Below are 12,577 nucleotides of genomic sequence, written 5' to 3'. Positions count from 1 at the left end.
AAAAACAGAAAACACATAGAACAAAAATTCAAGAGGGTTACCCTCATTGACAACATACATCCGAGATAAACCCCACTATGTAAAACAAACACAGAAACTGTTGAAAATCAGATCAGGCACAACGTGCATCAAATCACCTGGCAAGGTTCTGACTGTTCAAGTTAGTCTTATCATTTTGATCTTTTATAGTCATCTCTTCAACGGACTCTGATAACGAGTTTGTTCCCTCTATTATGGATCGAGGGAAATCCCCAGGGACTCGTTTCCTGTGTAGGTTTCACAAATGTAGCTGGGGCTCCCACTGTCATCCACAGCCTTCTGGAAACCAGAATCTCACAATTTAGGCTCTGAGACTATTTCCTCCTTCGACTTCAGATTATACACTTAGGATTTACCATCACTGACCACAGCCTCTTCAAACGTGAGACCAGAAGGTGGTGCCCACCAATCACAACTGGCCGTTCTGATCAGGAACCGAATATAAGTTCCCATATAGAATGGGATTAAAATGTACACAAATCCTTCGAAATTGCAACTGAAGCTATCACTGAAGGTTACCTTTCAGCCAAATAATAAATTTGCTTATGATACCCATGAGTGAGGTACTCCTTAAACAACTATATTTGAGGCCAAGTGGTCAACCAAGGCAAAGGTACAAACATAAGAGGAAAAGTAAAACTAGATTCATGGAAGCTGAATGGAAATAACAAGAATGCTAAAACATTGTAAAAATGATAACAAATATCATGGAATAATTTATATACTGGTATATGTGTTTTGTTTTTGTAGTAATGTTTTTAGCTTTTTTGATTAGATTGTCTCTATGATTAGATTTATTCCCAAGTGTTTATCTTTGGGGTGGCTATTGTACATGGGGTAGGAGCCATGGTGGTGGAGTGGGTTATGTGTTAGGCTGCCAACCACAAGGTCAGCAGTTTGAAACCACTAGCCACTCTGCAGGAGAAAGGCCAGGCTTTCTGCGACCATAGAATTGCAGTCTCAGAAACGCATAAAGGCAGTTTCACTACGTCTTCTAGGGTCGCTTTGAGTCAGAATCCACTCGATGGCAGTCAGATAGCTTGTAAATAGTATTGTTTTGCCGATTTCCATCTCCAAGTTCTCTTTGTTAATGTAAAAGACAGACCAGTGTTGCTATGTTGATCCTGGACCCTGACACGTTTCCGAATCTTTCCATTAGATCCCATCCTGTTCTTGCTGAGTCAGCTTTGCAAATATTTTTTTTTTTTTAGTTCTTATGTATTTCAATAAGTGGTGAAAATTAGAGGGAGCTTTCAGGATTTAAAATGTTTGTCTTTCTCTGACTTAATATTTGAAACTCACTAAAAGATGGAACTAAACCCATAAAAAAGTGTTTAGTCGGTGAAAGAGGGGAGACAGAAAACTCCATGAGAGAAACAAACTACTAATGAGATGATTAGGAGGAAACAAGCTTCAAGCTTCTGAACCAGTCAGGTGCCTTGAATGTGTTTTTTGCTAAGGCTTCTCTAGGGTTTGCTCCGAGGAGGCCCAGGGTTGAAGATAAATAAGGGAGCGCACCTGGATAAATGGCCTAATTCATTCCTGTCTCTTCACAGGGGGCTTGGCCTCAGTCATTTACACCGACACCCTTCAGACCGTCATCATGCTGATAGGCTCATTGATTCTCACGGGGTTTGGTAAGTGGATCCAGACATATGACGACATGCGCATGAGCAGAACCCTGAGTGGCAAATCACGTGATGATGTGTTCTGTTGAGTCTGGGCCATGCTCTTCCAGTTCCATCTGGTCTCGTTTTTCAATTCATTGTATAATTCTCATCATTGAAAGGCCAGTTGGGCTCTCTCTGGCTCTTCTGTCTCAGCATGAGGTAATGGGAGGAAAGAACCTCAATGCTTCTTCAAAATCATTGCCTAGTTAATTACTCCCATTGGGTTGAATATCTAATCTTATAAAAATGGGACCTTACAACACTTGTCCTTCTGTAATGGGTTTATTTCCCTTAGCATGAAGTCCTCCAGATCGGTCCATGTCATAATATGTTCAGAAGACAGCTTTGTTTTTCATGGTTCTGTACTATTGTATGGACCATGTTCCCTAAGATATGTATTCTTTTGGCTAAGCCATGATTTTCACCATTACGTAATTATATTCCATTTTATGATCTGATTTAATTACCTGTATATTGTAAATCCTAATTTCCATCATGTCAATGAGGCAGGATTCATAGCAGGTATGTTATTGAGGCAGGATGCAACCTTCAGGATTATGTTATATCTGGAGTCAATTTCTTTTGAGATGTAAAAGAGATTAAAGAAGTGAGCAGAGATGAGAGAAACCTACTATCACCAAAAAGAAGTATGGAAACAGACTTCGTTCTTGGACCCAAGGTCCGTGTGCTAAGAGCCTTCTAGACCTAAGGAAAATTGATGCCAAGACATATTGCAATCTCCAAGGTTCATGGGTGTTTAAAGGAAATAAGGTCTTTATTTTCCCAGCGTCAACAAAGAGAGAGTCCCTTCCCTTAGAGCCAGACCACTGAATTCAGACTTTTAGTCTCTTAAACTGTAAGAGAATACAGTTGTTGGTTAAAGCCATCCACTTGAAGTATTTTTGGTATACCAGCATTAGAAAATTGTTTTAACAATTTGTGTATACCACATTATATTCATTCATTCATCTAATGGCTATTGATTGTATTTTTTTAAATGTGTTTACTTGCCGATTGAATTTCCTCTTTAGCAAAGTATCTGTCCATATATTTTCCCCATTTTAAAATAGGGGTGTTTGGCTTTTTGTTGACTGTTGACATTTACTATGTAGCTTCGAGATTAGGCCATCATAGGTGCTATCACCTCATTTATCTGTCAATATTTTGTAACGTGGTGGCTTGATTGTTATTATGATGTTAAAGACTATGCCACCAGTATTTCAGATACCAGCAGGGTCGTCAGTGGTGAACAGATTTCAGCAGTTCTTCCAGACTAAGACGAGACCAAGAAGAAGGAAAACATTTGAGGGGTAAACCTTATGAATAGTAGCAGATACAGTGCTGGAAGATTCATCCCTCGGTTTGGAAGGCACTTAAAATGTGATGAGAGAAGAACTGCCTTCTCAAAGTAGAGTCAACCTTAATAACATGGATGGGCTCAAGTTTTTAGATCTTTGTTTACTGATAGGACACAACTCAAAGTGAGGAGAAACCACTGCAAATATCCATGGAACATGGAATGACCAAAGTATGAATTTAGAACATTTAAAAGCCATCAATATTACCTGAAGCACCTAAAGCTAGCTAGCCTAGGTATTTATGAGTTGAAATGGACTGATTTGGCCATTTTTAATCTAACAATTGTGTGTTTTACTATGTTGGGATTGACAAACTCAAATATAATGTTACCACATTCATCATTTTTTTAATAAAAAAAGAATATGCGATGTGATATTATCCAGACGTATACAAGGAAATCCAGATAATAAACTATTACTCAAATGTGCACACTAATCCCTACAGCCAATAATAAAAAAATTGAAGAATGCTACCTATTTCTTTTGTCTGAAAGTGATTAAACATACAATCAAGATGGTAATTAGTGGTGATTGGATTGTGAAATTTGGAAACAAAGAGGAAGGCTCATTAGTTGGAAAATAAAACCTTTGTAATAGAAACAGAGGAGGAATCCCATGATAGAATTCTGCAAGACCAATGACTTCTTCATTGCAAAACCCTTTTTATCAACAACATAAATGATGATTATACATGTGAACTTCACACAGCAATCAACTGACTACATCTGTGGGAAGAAATGGTCATCATAAATAAATAATCAATATCATCAGAAATGATCAATATTATCAGCCATGAGCCGACGGTAGAACAGATCGTCCATTGCTCATATGCAAGTTTAGGCCAAACCTGAGGAAAATTAAACAAGTACCTGAGTGCCAGAACATGACACTGAGTATCTACCACCTGAATTTAGAGACTATCTCAAGAACGGATTCTCAGTTTTATTCTACTGGTCTATGTTTCTGTTATAGAACCGATACCAGGCTGTTTTAATTGCACAGGCTGTATAAGATGTTTCATTATCAGGGAGTACGATGTCTCCTGCTTTGTTTTTCCTCTGCAATATTGCTTTGGCTATTCGGGATCTCTTTCCTTTCCATATAAAGTTGATCATTCATTTTTCCATTTGTATTGGAAATGCATTGTATCTGTAGATCATATTAGATAGCATTGACATTTTCACTGTATTAAGTCTTCCAAGCCATGAGATCAAAATGTCCTTTCATTTGTATAGGTCTCTTTCAGTTCCTTGTTGTTATGTTTTATTTTCAGTGTATAAGTTGCTTATGTCCCTGGTTAGTTTAACTCTTAGGTATTTTATCACCAGGGGGTTATAATATATGATATGCTTTTCTTTTTTAAATACGTCTTGTTATTGTAAAGGAACCCAATTAATTTTGTATGTTGATATTGTACCCTGCAATATTACTAAATTTCCCATTAGATCCAGCAGTTTCCTTTAAGTATTTTCTATGTATATGATTGTGTCATCTGTGAACAGAGATAGATTTACTTCTCTCAAATTTGGCAAACTTTTGTTTCTCTCCCAAGCCTTATTGCCTGACCAGGACTTCCAGGGCAATGTCAATTAAGTGTAGCAATATAATAATCGACATACTTTTCAGGTGTGTAGTTTTTCTTTATTGAGAAAGGTGGCTGTTGGTTTTACATGTATACGTGTGGTAATAATTTCTTCTATAAGAATGAATACCAAACTAGTCCCAAGAGGTTGAAAATGGAAAATGTCCCTAAAGCCCAATTTTTGAAATATATCATTGTTTCATCCTCCACCCAGCCTCTTCCCTTGAGTATATTCCCTCATGTTTCTGGGTTCTGTGAATTGCTGCAATGGCCTACAGAACTCACAAAAAGTTAAGGAAATGTCTCACGTGGTGGTGGGTCAGGAAGGAGTAAACTATATGCTGGGGCCACTCCTGACTCTGGCAAGTGATGAGAACACACTGCCTGCTTCTCAGTGGGTTCATTTTATATTCATGGAATCTTTTCACAATCACACATATTCTATCAGTATCTTCCGACCAGACCCACGTACGGAAAGGCTGTTTGGTGGGAGTCACATGGTACAATCAAATTTCACCCAAATGTATGAATCTATTCTCCACCCCTAGACTGCATTTTATTTATGTACATATGACCTGGGGCCTCTGGCAAGATGTTTCCAGTAGGCATTGACCTCTTAATCAGCCAGGCTTTTCCCTAGGCCATCCCAGAAACAGTTTTCTTTCCCCTCTCAGAGGTAGCATATAATTCCTTACTTTCTTACTTAGTTACTTAATGACAAGTAATAGTAACTTAGATTACCATTAAACAAAGAGTTCAGTCTGATTCATACCCTCTACTAAGGTCAGAACTCAGTTGGATCCCATTCCTATTTGTTAGCAGATAATGTCTTCCAATATGGGACCCCAGGCACAGGCATATGAAATCCAGAATTATTGTAAGGGATTATGGCTGGAACAGACATATTACTCAATCCCTTTACTTATGTTGAGAAATTTTCAATTCCCATTTTGCTGAGTTTTTTTTTAATTCCCATTTTGCTGAGTTTTTTTTTAAACCAAGAAAGCATGTTGGATTTTATCAAATGTCTTTTGGACATCAGTTGATATGATCATGTACTTCTTCTTTCCCTTTGTTTTATTTATGTTGTAAATAACATTGATTAGTTTTTTAATGTTGAACCATTTTTTAATTCTTGATAGAAACCCACTTGATTCACATGCAACTGGCATACGAATTGTTTTATGTGTTGTTGAGTTCTGTTGGCTGGGATTTTGTTGATATTCTATATTGCATCTGTATTGATTCCTGGCACGCGTGCACACACACTGGCTTTGCCTCGTTTGGCATTATAGTGGATCTGGATTCATAGAATGAATCAGGAAGAGTTTGAGTCAAATTGGTGTCAAAGCTTCTCTGAATGTTTGCAAAATTCCCAAATGAAACCATCTGATCCTGAGTTTTTTGGTTGGAAATTTTTTTAAAAGATCATTACTTTCTTCTTTCATTCTGGTCTTTATAAATGTTTTCTACCTCCGTTTGTGTTCATTTAAGTAGGTAATATGTTCCTAGGAATTAGACTATCTTGGTTGGTTTGGATCTGGATTTCAAATTTATTGAAGTACAATTTTAATAGCATTCTGCTATAGCCCTCTTTATCTCTGGTGGGCCTGTTGTAATGTCTCCAATGTAATTTCTGCTCATTTTTCCTTTCGTTAGTCTAGTCGGTCATTTTGTTATTTTATTGATTCTTTCAAGGAAACAGATTCTGATTTTGTTGAATCTTCCCATTGCTTTCCTGTTTGTTCGTTTGTTTTTAATTGCATTTAGTTCTATTCTGATCTTTTGTATTGCCAATCAAGGAAGGTCATGACCATTTCCAACAAGGCCATGAGCACAGGAAAAAAACAGGTCATGGTATCTTTTGAAGGAACCCAATTTGCTCCATAACAAAGTGAAAATAAATAAATTTTCCCTAACTCTTTGTATTGCAGCCACCATGTTTGACTCACGTACATACATTTAATCACAGAGCTAAAGGAACCCCGGCGGCAAGAGAGCAAACTGTCAGAATTGCTCAGCAAAGCTACAGATATGAAACATCATAAAGGGAAGGAAGTTCTCACTTCCACAGCAAAAGAAAAGAGCACACAGGAAGCATTACCAGGACGATCTCTTTCAGTCCTGGGTTAGTGGTCTTTTAGAGTAATAATGTATCTTGTTGGTGTTCATCAATGGACAACTCAGCATGCTCAGTCAGGATGGAAAGGGTGTCACAAAGACCATGCCTTACCCACGTCTAAAGTTTTAATGTTGATGCTAGGTGCCATCAAGTTGGTTCCCCCTGTATATACAACAGAACAAAACACTGTCCAGACCTATACTGTCCCAATAATTGTTCTTATGTTTGTGCCCATGTTGCAACAACTGTGTCAATCCATCTTGCTGAGCGCCTTCCTCTTTTACTGCTCTTCCACTTTACCAATCACAGTGTCCTTCTCCAACCACTGTTCTCTGCTGACAACATGTCAAAAGTACTTGAGACAAAGTCTCACCATCCTTGCCTTTAAGAAGCATTTGGACTGTACTTCTTCCAAGACAGATTTGTTTGTCCTTTGGAAATCAATGATAGTTTCAATATTCTTCACCCACACCATAATTCAAACGCATAGATTCTTCTTCAGTCTTCTTTATTCAGTGTCCAATTTTCACATGCAGATGAGTCCATGGAAAACATCATGACTTGAGCCAGGCACACCTTAGTCTTCAAAGTAACATCCTTGATTTCCAATACTTTAAAGAGGTCTTGTGCTACAGATTGACCCCATGCAATGAGTCATTTGATCTCTTGACAAAAGATTCCATGACTGTTGATTGTGGACTCAAGCCAGAAAAAAAATCCCTGACAACTTCAATCTTGGTTCCATTATCATGATGCTACCTATTGGTTCATTTGTGAGCATTTTGGTCTTCTTAACATTGAGTCATAATCCAGGCTACAGTCCTTGATCTGCATCAGCAAGTGCTTCAAGTCCTCCTCACTTTCAACAAGCAAAGTTGTGTCATTTGCTTATTGAAGATTGTTAATAAACCTTCCTCTAATCTTGATGCCACATTTTTCTTCATATAATTCAGCTTCTCTGATTATTTGTTCAGAATACAGATTTAATAAATATGGTGAGAATACAATTCTAATGTGCATCTTTCCTTGTTTTAAGCCATGTGTATTCCCTTATAACCATTATGCCATTGTTCTGTTTACACAAATGCCTTATGATCTATGTACAAATTCCACATCAGCACAATGAAGTGTTCTGGAATTCCAGTTCTTCTCAAGGCTACCCATAGTTTGTTATGATCCCCACAGTCAAATACCTTGGCATCATCAATGAAACACAGGCAAATATCTTTCTGGTATTCTCTACTTCCAGCCAAGGATCACCTAACATCAGCAATGATATCTCTCATTGTGTTAGGCTGGGTTGACTATGGAAACAATTCCAGAGATACTCATATAGGTATGAGAAAGAACTTTACATAAAGAAGTACCATGCATCAGTAAAACATCCCAGCCCAGTCTGATACTAATGCGTAAGTCCCTCTTCAGCAACATGCAATAATGCAAAATGGAGGAAGATCACAGGCTGGTGGGTGCAGAATTGTGTGGATCCAATGGTCGTGGCGCATCACAGGGCTCGCACAGGTCTCAGTGTGGCTCGTCAATAGGAAGGTGGAAGCAGAGAGAGGGAGGGAAATTCCCAGAACCCTACTTATGAGAAGGTCATGCCACAAGGTAGGCACCATCCAGCTGTGACCTGATTGACAGGCTAGACTCCACCCCTACACTTTTATATCTTCAAGTTGACATGAAATTATGTAACTACCACACTCATTTCATGTTTTCTTCTGAACCTCTGTGAGCTCCTTTTCAATGTACTGCTGCAACCATATTTGGGTGATCTGCAGCAAAATTTCACTTGAATGTGATATCAATGATGTTGTTCTAGTATATGTGGATTATGTCCCAATAAAACTGTTTTTTAAAATGAAGTTGCTCTATAGGTTCAGTATTCTATTGGGTCCCTTTTCTTTGACATATGATTCACATAATATGCAATTCATCATAGTTCAATCATTTTAAAATGTGTTGTGCAATCATCGTCACAATCCCTTTTAGAACGTTATCTTCTTTCTTGTACTCATTGCTATTCGTGCTCATTTCCTCCGGTCCTTCCTGCCACACCCACAAGAAAACATTAATCCAGTGACTATCTCTAGATTTACCATTCCTGAATTTTATATAAAGAAGAGCATCTTAGGAAGAAAAATTTTAAAGATATGTTTTTATGTACTTTGTGCAAATAAAGTGACCCAATAGCTACCAGTGGAACCAAGATCCTGGGAGAAGGATACCCCTGACTGAACCAGGCTGATGTGCTTTAGCATCACCACCACAATGGAATCATCATGAGTACCAGATGAATGCTTAGCTTCTAAAAGACATTTCATTTTTTCTTATGCCTTTTCAGCATTTGCCAAAATTGGTGGCTATGAGAATTTCACAGAGCAGTACATGAATGCTATCCCATCGATAGTCAAGGGGGACAACCTGACGATCAGCCCCAGATGCTACACTCCGCAGGAAGACTCATTCCACATTTTCCGAGATGCTGTCACCGGGGATATTCCATGGCCAGGCATGGTTTTTGGAATGACCATTGTGGCTGTGTGGTACTGGTGCACAGATCAGGTGATGTGTGTGTATTTATGTTTATGTTGTTCTTTTTCTTTTCAGGGAAAAGCTTCCAGTTTCCATTTTGTGAGGCTATTGTGCAAACACCTTGCTTAAAGAATCAAACAGTTCTACCTGGTTTGTTATGGCGAAACCTATTATGGCAAAACCCTATTATCTCCTGTTCATTGTCTCTCAGACGCAAAATCTTTTAGCTCTTTCTCTAAATCCTTGCAATAAGTAGATGCTTTATGGACCATCAGCATGGCTGCCACCTTGCAGCCCACTAGGAATGGAGATTCTCATACCCTATCATTGAATCAGAATTCGCTTAACATGACACACAATTCAAATTGCATGCTTGTATTGCGCCCCCTTAGTTTTTCAGACTTCTATTGCTTTTCCAAAGATCGATTATCTCTTTTTCAACTCCCTGTCCTCACTCACACACAAGCACACCATCTCTACTCCCAGGCTCCAAGTAAATGGGAATCACGATTCGGATGAGATGAATATGCAGTCCTTCAACTTTATGACTAGTGAATGGAACTCATGCTGAGCCACATGGCATCCTCTGATTGCTCTTCTGTACTATAGCTACTGTTTTTCCTTGAATTAATAATTATCTTAACTTGATCAGTTTTTAATTTTTTCTTGGTAATGATTACTGATTAAACAACAAGCCATCAGCAAATCATCTAAGTCTCCTTTCAATACATACAATACATCAATTATTCTATCAATTCATTTCTCTTGCTTTCTCCCAGTGCCTTCGGGCTCTCCAAATCTGGTAGATTGCTACTATGCTCAGTGCCCACCTTCACCCAGGATGCCCTTCACTACCATCTTTGGAATTCCCTTTGTCTCTCTTGCATTACAGCTCCTACTTCCAGTAGCCTATATCTTCTTTCTTGATAACTCTTTTTTTTTTGGTCTTTGCTGTGCTTTTTGTTTTGTTTTAATCGTTTTATTAGGGGCTCATATGACTCTTATCACAATCCATACATACATCAATTGTGTAAAGCACACTTGTACATTCATTGCCCTCATCATTCTCAAAACATTTCCTCTCCACTTAAGCCCCTGGCATCAGCTCCTCAATTTTTCCCCTCCCTCCCCCTTCCCCGCTCCCTCATGAGCCCTTGATAATTTATAAATTATTATTTTGTCATATCTTGCCCTGTCCAATGTCTCTCTTCACCCACTTTTCTGTTGTCCGTCCCCCAGGAAGGAGGTCACATATAGATCCTCAGTGGTGTGAGTGGCGATACTGGGAGGGTAGAGGGAGAGTGGGTTGGAAAGATAACTTCTTAAAGACAACCAGTTTCACTAGGACAGTGGTTCTCAGGCCGTGGGTTAAGACCCCCTTGGAGTTCAAGCGACCCTTTCACAGGGGTTGCCCGATTCATAACAGTAGCAAAATGACAGTGATGAAGTAGCAACAAAAATACTTCTATGATTGGGGGGTCACCACCACATGAGGAACTGTATGAAAGGGTTGTGGCATTGAGAACCACGGCTCTAGTAGCTTCCTGAAAAAGGTCTCAAGGAGATGCATTTTAATGACTTTGCGTGATTGAAAATAACTATACTCCATCCTTTCTTTAATTGAAAGCTTAACCATGTACAAACATCTGGGTCAGAAATCACTCTCCCAAAGTCATAGGCAGATTATCTCCTGACTTCCACGGTCACTGTGAAGAAACCTGAAGTTATTCTACTTATTGATCTTTGGAACGTGACTCTTTTTCTCTCTGGGAGTTCTGCTTCCCTTTGTCCTTGGTCTTCTGAAATTTCACCACAGTGAGTTTCCATGTGGATCCATTGTTGTTCATTGTGCTGGGATACCATAAGCCTGTTTGTTCTTGAAATTGATGTCTGGGATAATTTTTAGGATTATGTCTTTCATTTCTTCCATTTATTTTTATCTTTTGGTCATTTTTATATTTGGGATGTTAGATTATCTGGTTTTCTAATAGACATCCTTTCTCCCCCTTTTCAGAACTCGGTCTGTTTATTCTACTTTCTAGGTGAATTCATCAACTTAATCTTCATTTGTATTTCTAATTTCCCCTCACTTTTTGTTTTCTGTTTTACAACATCTGTTTCTTTCTGTTTGTTGTTTGCCTTTTTTATCTTTTCTTCTCTCTGAATAGTCTCTGCCACCTTCCAGTTTATAATTTTACAATCTTCAATCTATACTGAATTGCAATTGCATAAGCAATCAATAATTGCTTATGAGTTAGTTTGGGATACAGTTTTATTTTTCTTTATATAATGAATCATTTTCCCATGTACGAAAGAATGCGTCCTTTCACCCGTGATTTGCAGAACCATCTTTTTGCTTGCATCGCACTTCATGCTCCCTGACTTGCCTCCTGTTACCTTTAGATCTGATTCCTGGCCCTGCTTGTCTACTGATAGGATTCCCCTCCTCTCTGTGATGTGTGTTGTCCTACCAACTGTCTGCTCTTACCCTTTCTGTCTAAAAATGTAGTCTACTCCCTCAGCACTGAATGACACCTTAGTGCCTCTCCGAATACTTTTCAGCAGATTAAAAAGATAACCCTATTTGCTGATATTCTCTAAGAATAAAAATATCAAGAAGTTATGCCATTTTCAGAATTGCTATTTTGTGTTTTCTTAAACAAACAAACTTTGTTAATTAGGAATTACGAAATCAGGTACATTAATTTTACATAATTGTAATATTTTATTCTTACCTAGATGAATTCTCATAATAATTCTGAAGAAATCTAGAGGTGAAAGTCTCAAGGTTCTACTCTTATGGTTCAGTTCATTGACTATTGCATTTCTGTGTCAAAAGGCTTGATTCTCAAGGAGGCATTTCACTAAAACAGTTAAGAGTTACTGATGTCTGTGTTCTTTACTTAGTGCCAGAAATATTAAATTATAACTAATATTTATACAACCTGGGGCAGGAAGAACTTTGTACCTGGAGGAGCACACAATCTGTGTTACTTTGCAGCCTGGGAGCTATAAGCATACAAAGATTTTTATTGACTTAGTAGAATTGCTATATATCAAAGGTCTTAGGAACATTATACCAAGTATTCTGAATGCCTTGTAAGAGATGGCCTTACATTCACAATGATCAACATATAACACTCCCCGGGGGACAAACAAAAGAAAAGTGGGTGAAGGGAGACAGCAGTCAGTGTAAGACATGAAAAAAATATTAATTTATAAAGTATCAAGGGTTCATGAAGGAGGGTGGGGGAGGAAAGGGAAAAAT

The 12,577-nt window shown here is 38.3% G+C and overlaps 1 protein-coding gene across 1 annotated transcript in view; it reads left to right on the top strand.

Moving 5' to 3' along the window:
* LOC101643788 (solute carrier family 5 member 4-like) overlaps positions 1-12,577 on the top strand; it is a 56,453-nt gene that overhangs the window by 16,528 nt on the left and 27,348 nt on the right. The window contains 2 exon segments of the mRNA XM_004716702.1: positions 1,596-1,676; positions 9,119-9,339. Of these exon segments, the coding sequence (XP_004716759.1) occupies positions 1,596-1,676; positions 9,119-9,339 (302 nt within the window).

This window comes from Echinops telfairi, unplaced genomic scaffold (genome assembly GCF_000313985.2).
Source record: "Echinops telfairi isolate 266 unplaced genomic scaffold, ASM31398v2 ScPeMD7_29;HRSCAF=101, whole genome shotgun sequence".
Taxonomy (NCBI): domain Eukaryota; kingdom Metazoa; phylum Chordata; class Mammalia; order Afrosoricida; family Tenrecidae; genus Echinops; species Echinops telfairi.
The sequence above is the reverse complement of the archived record's forward strand: the minus strand, read 5'-3'. Positions and strand labels throughout refer to the sequence as shown.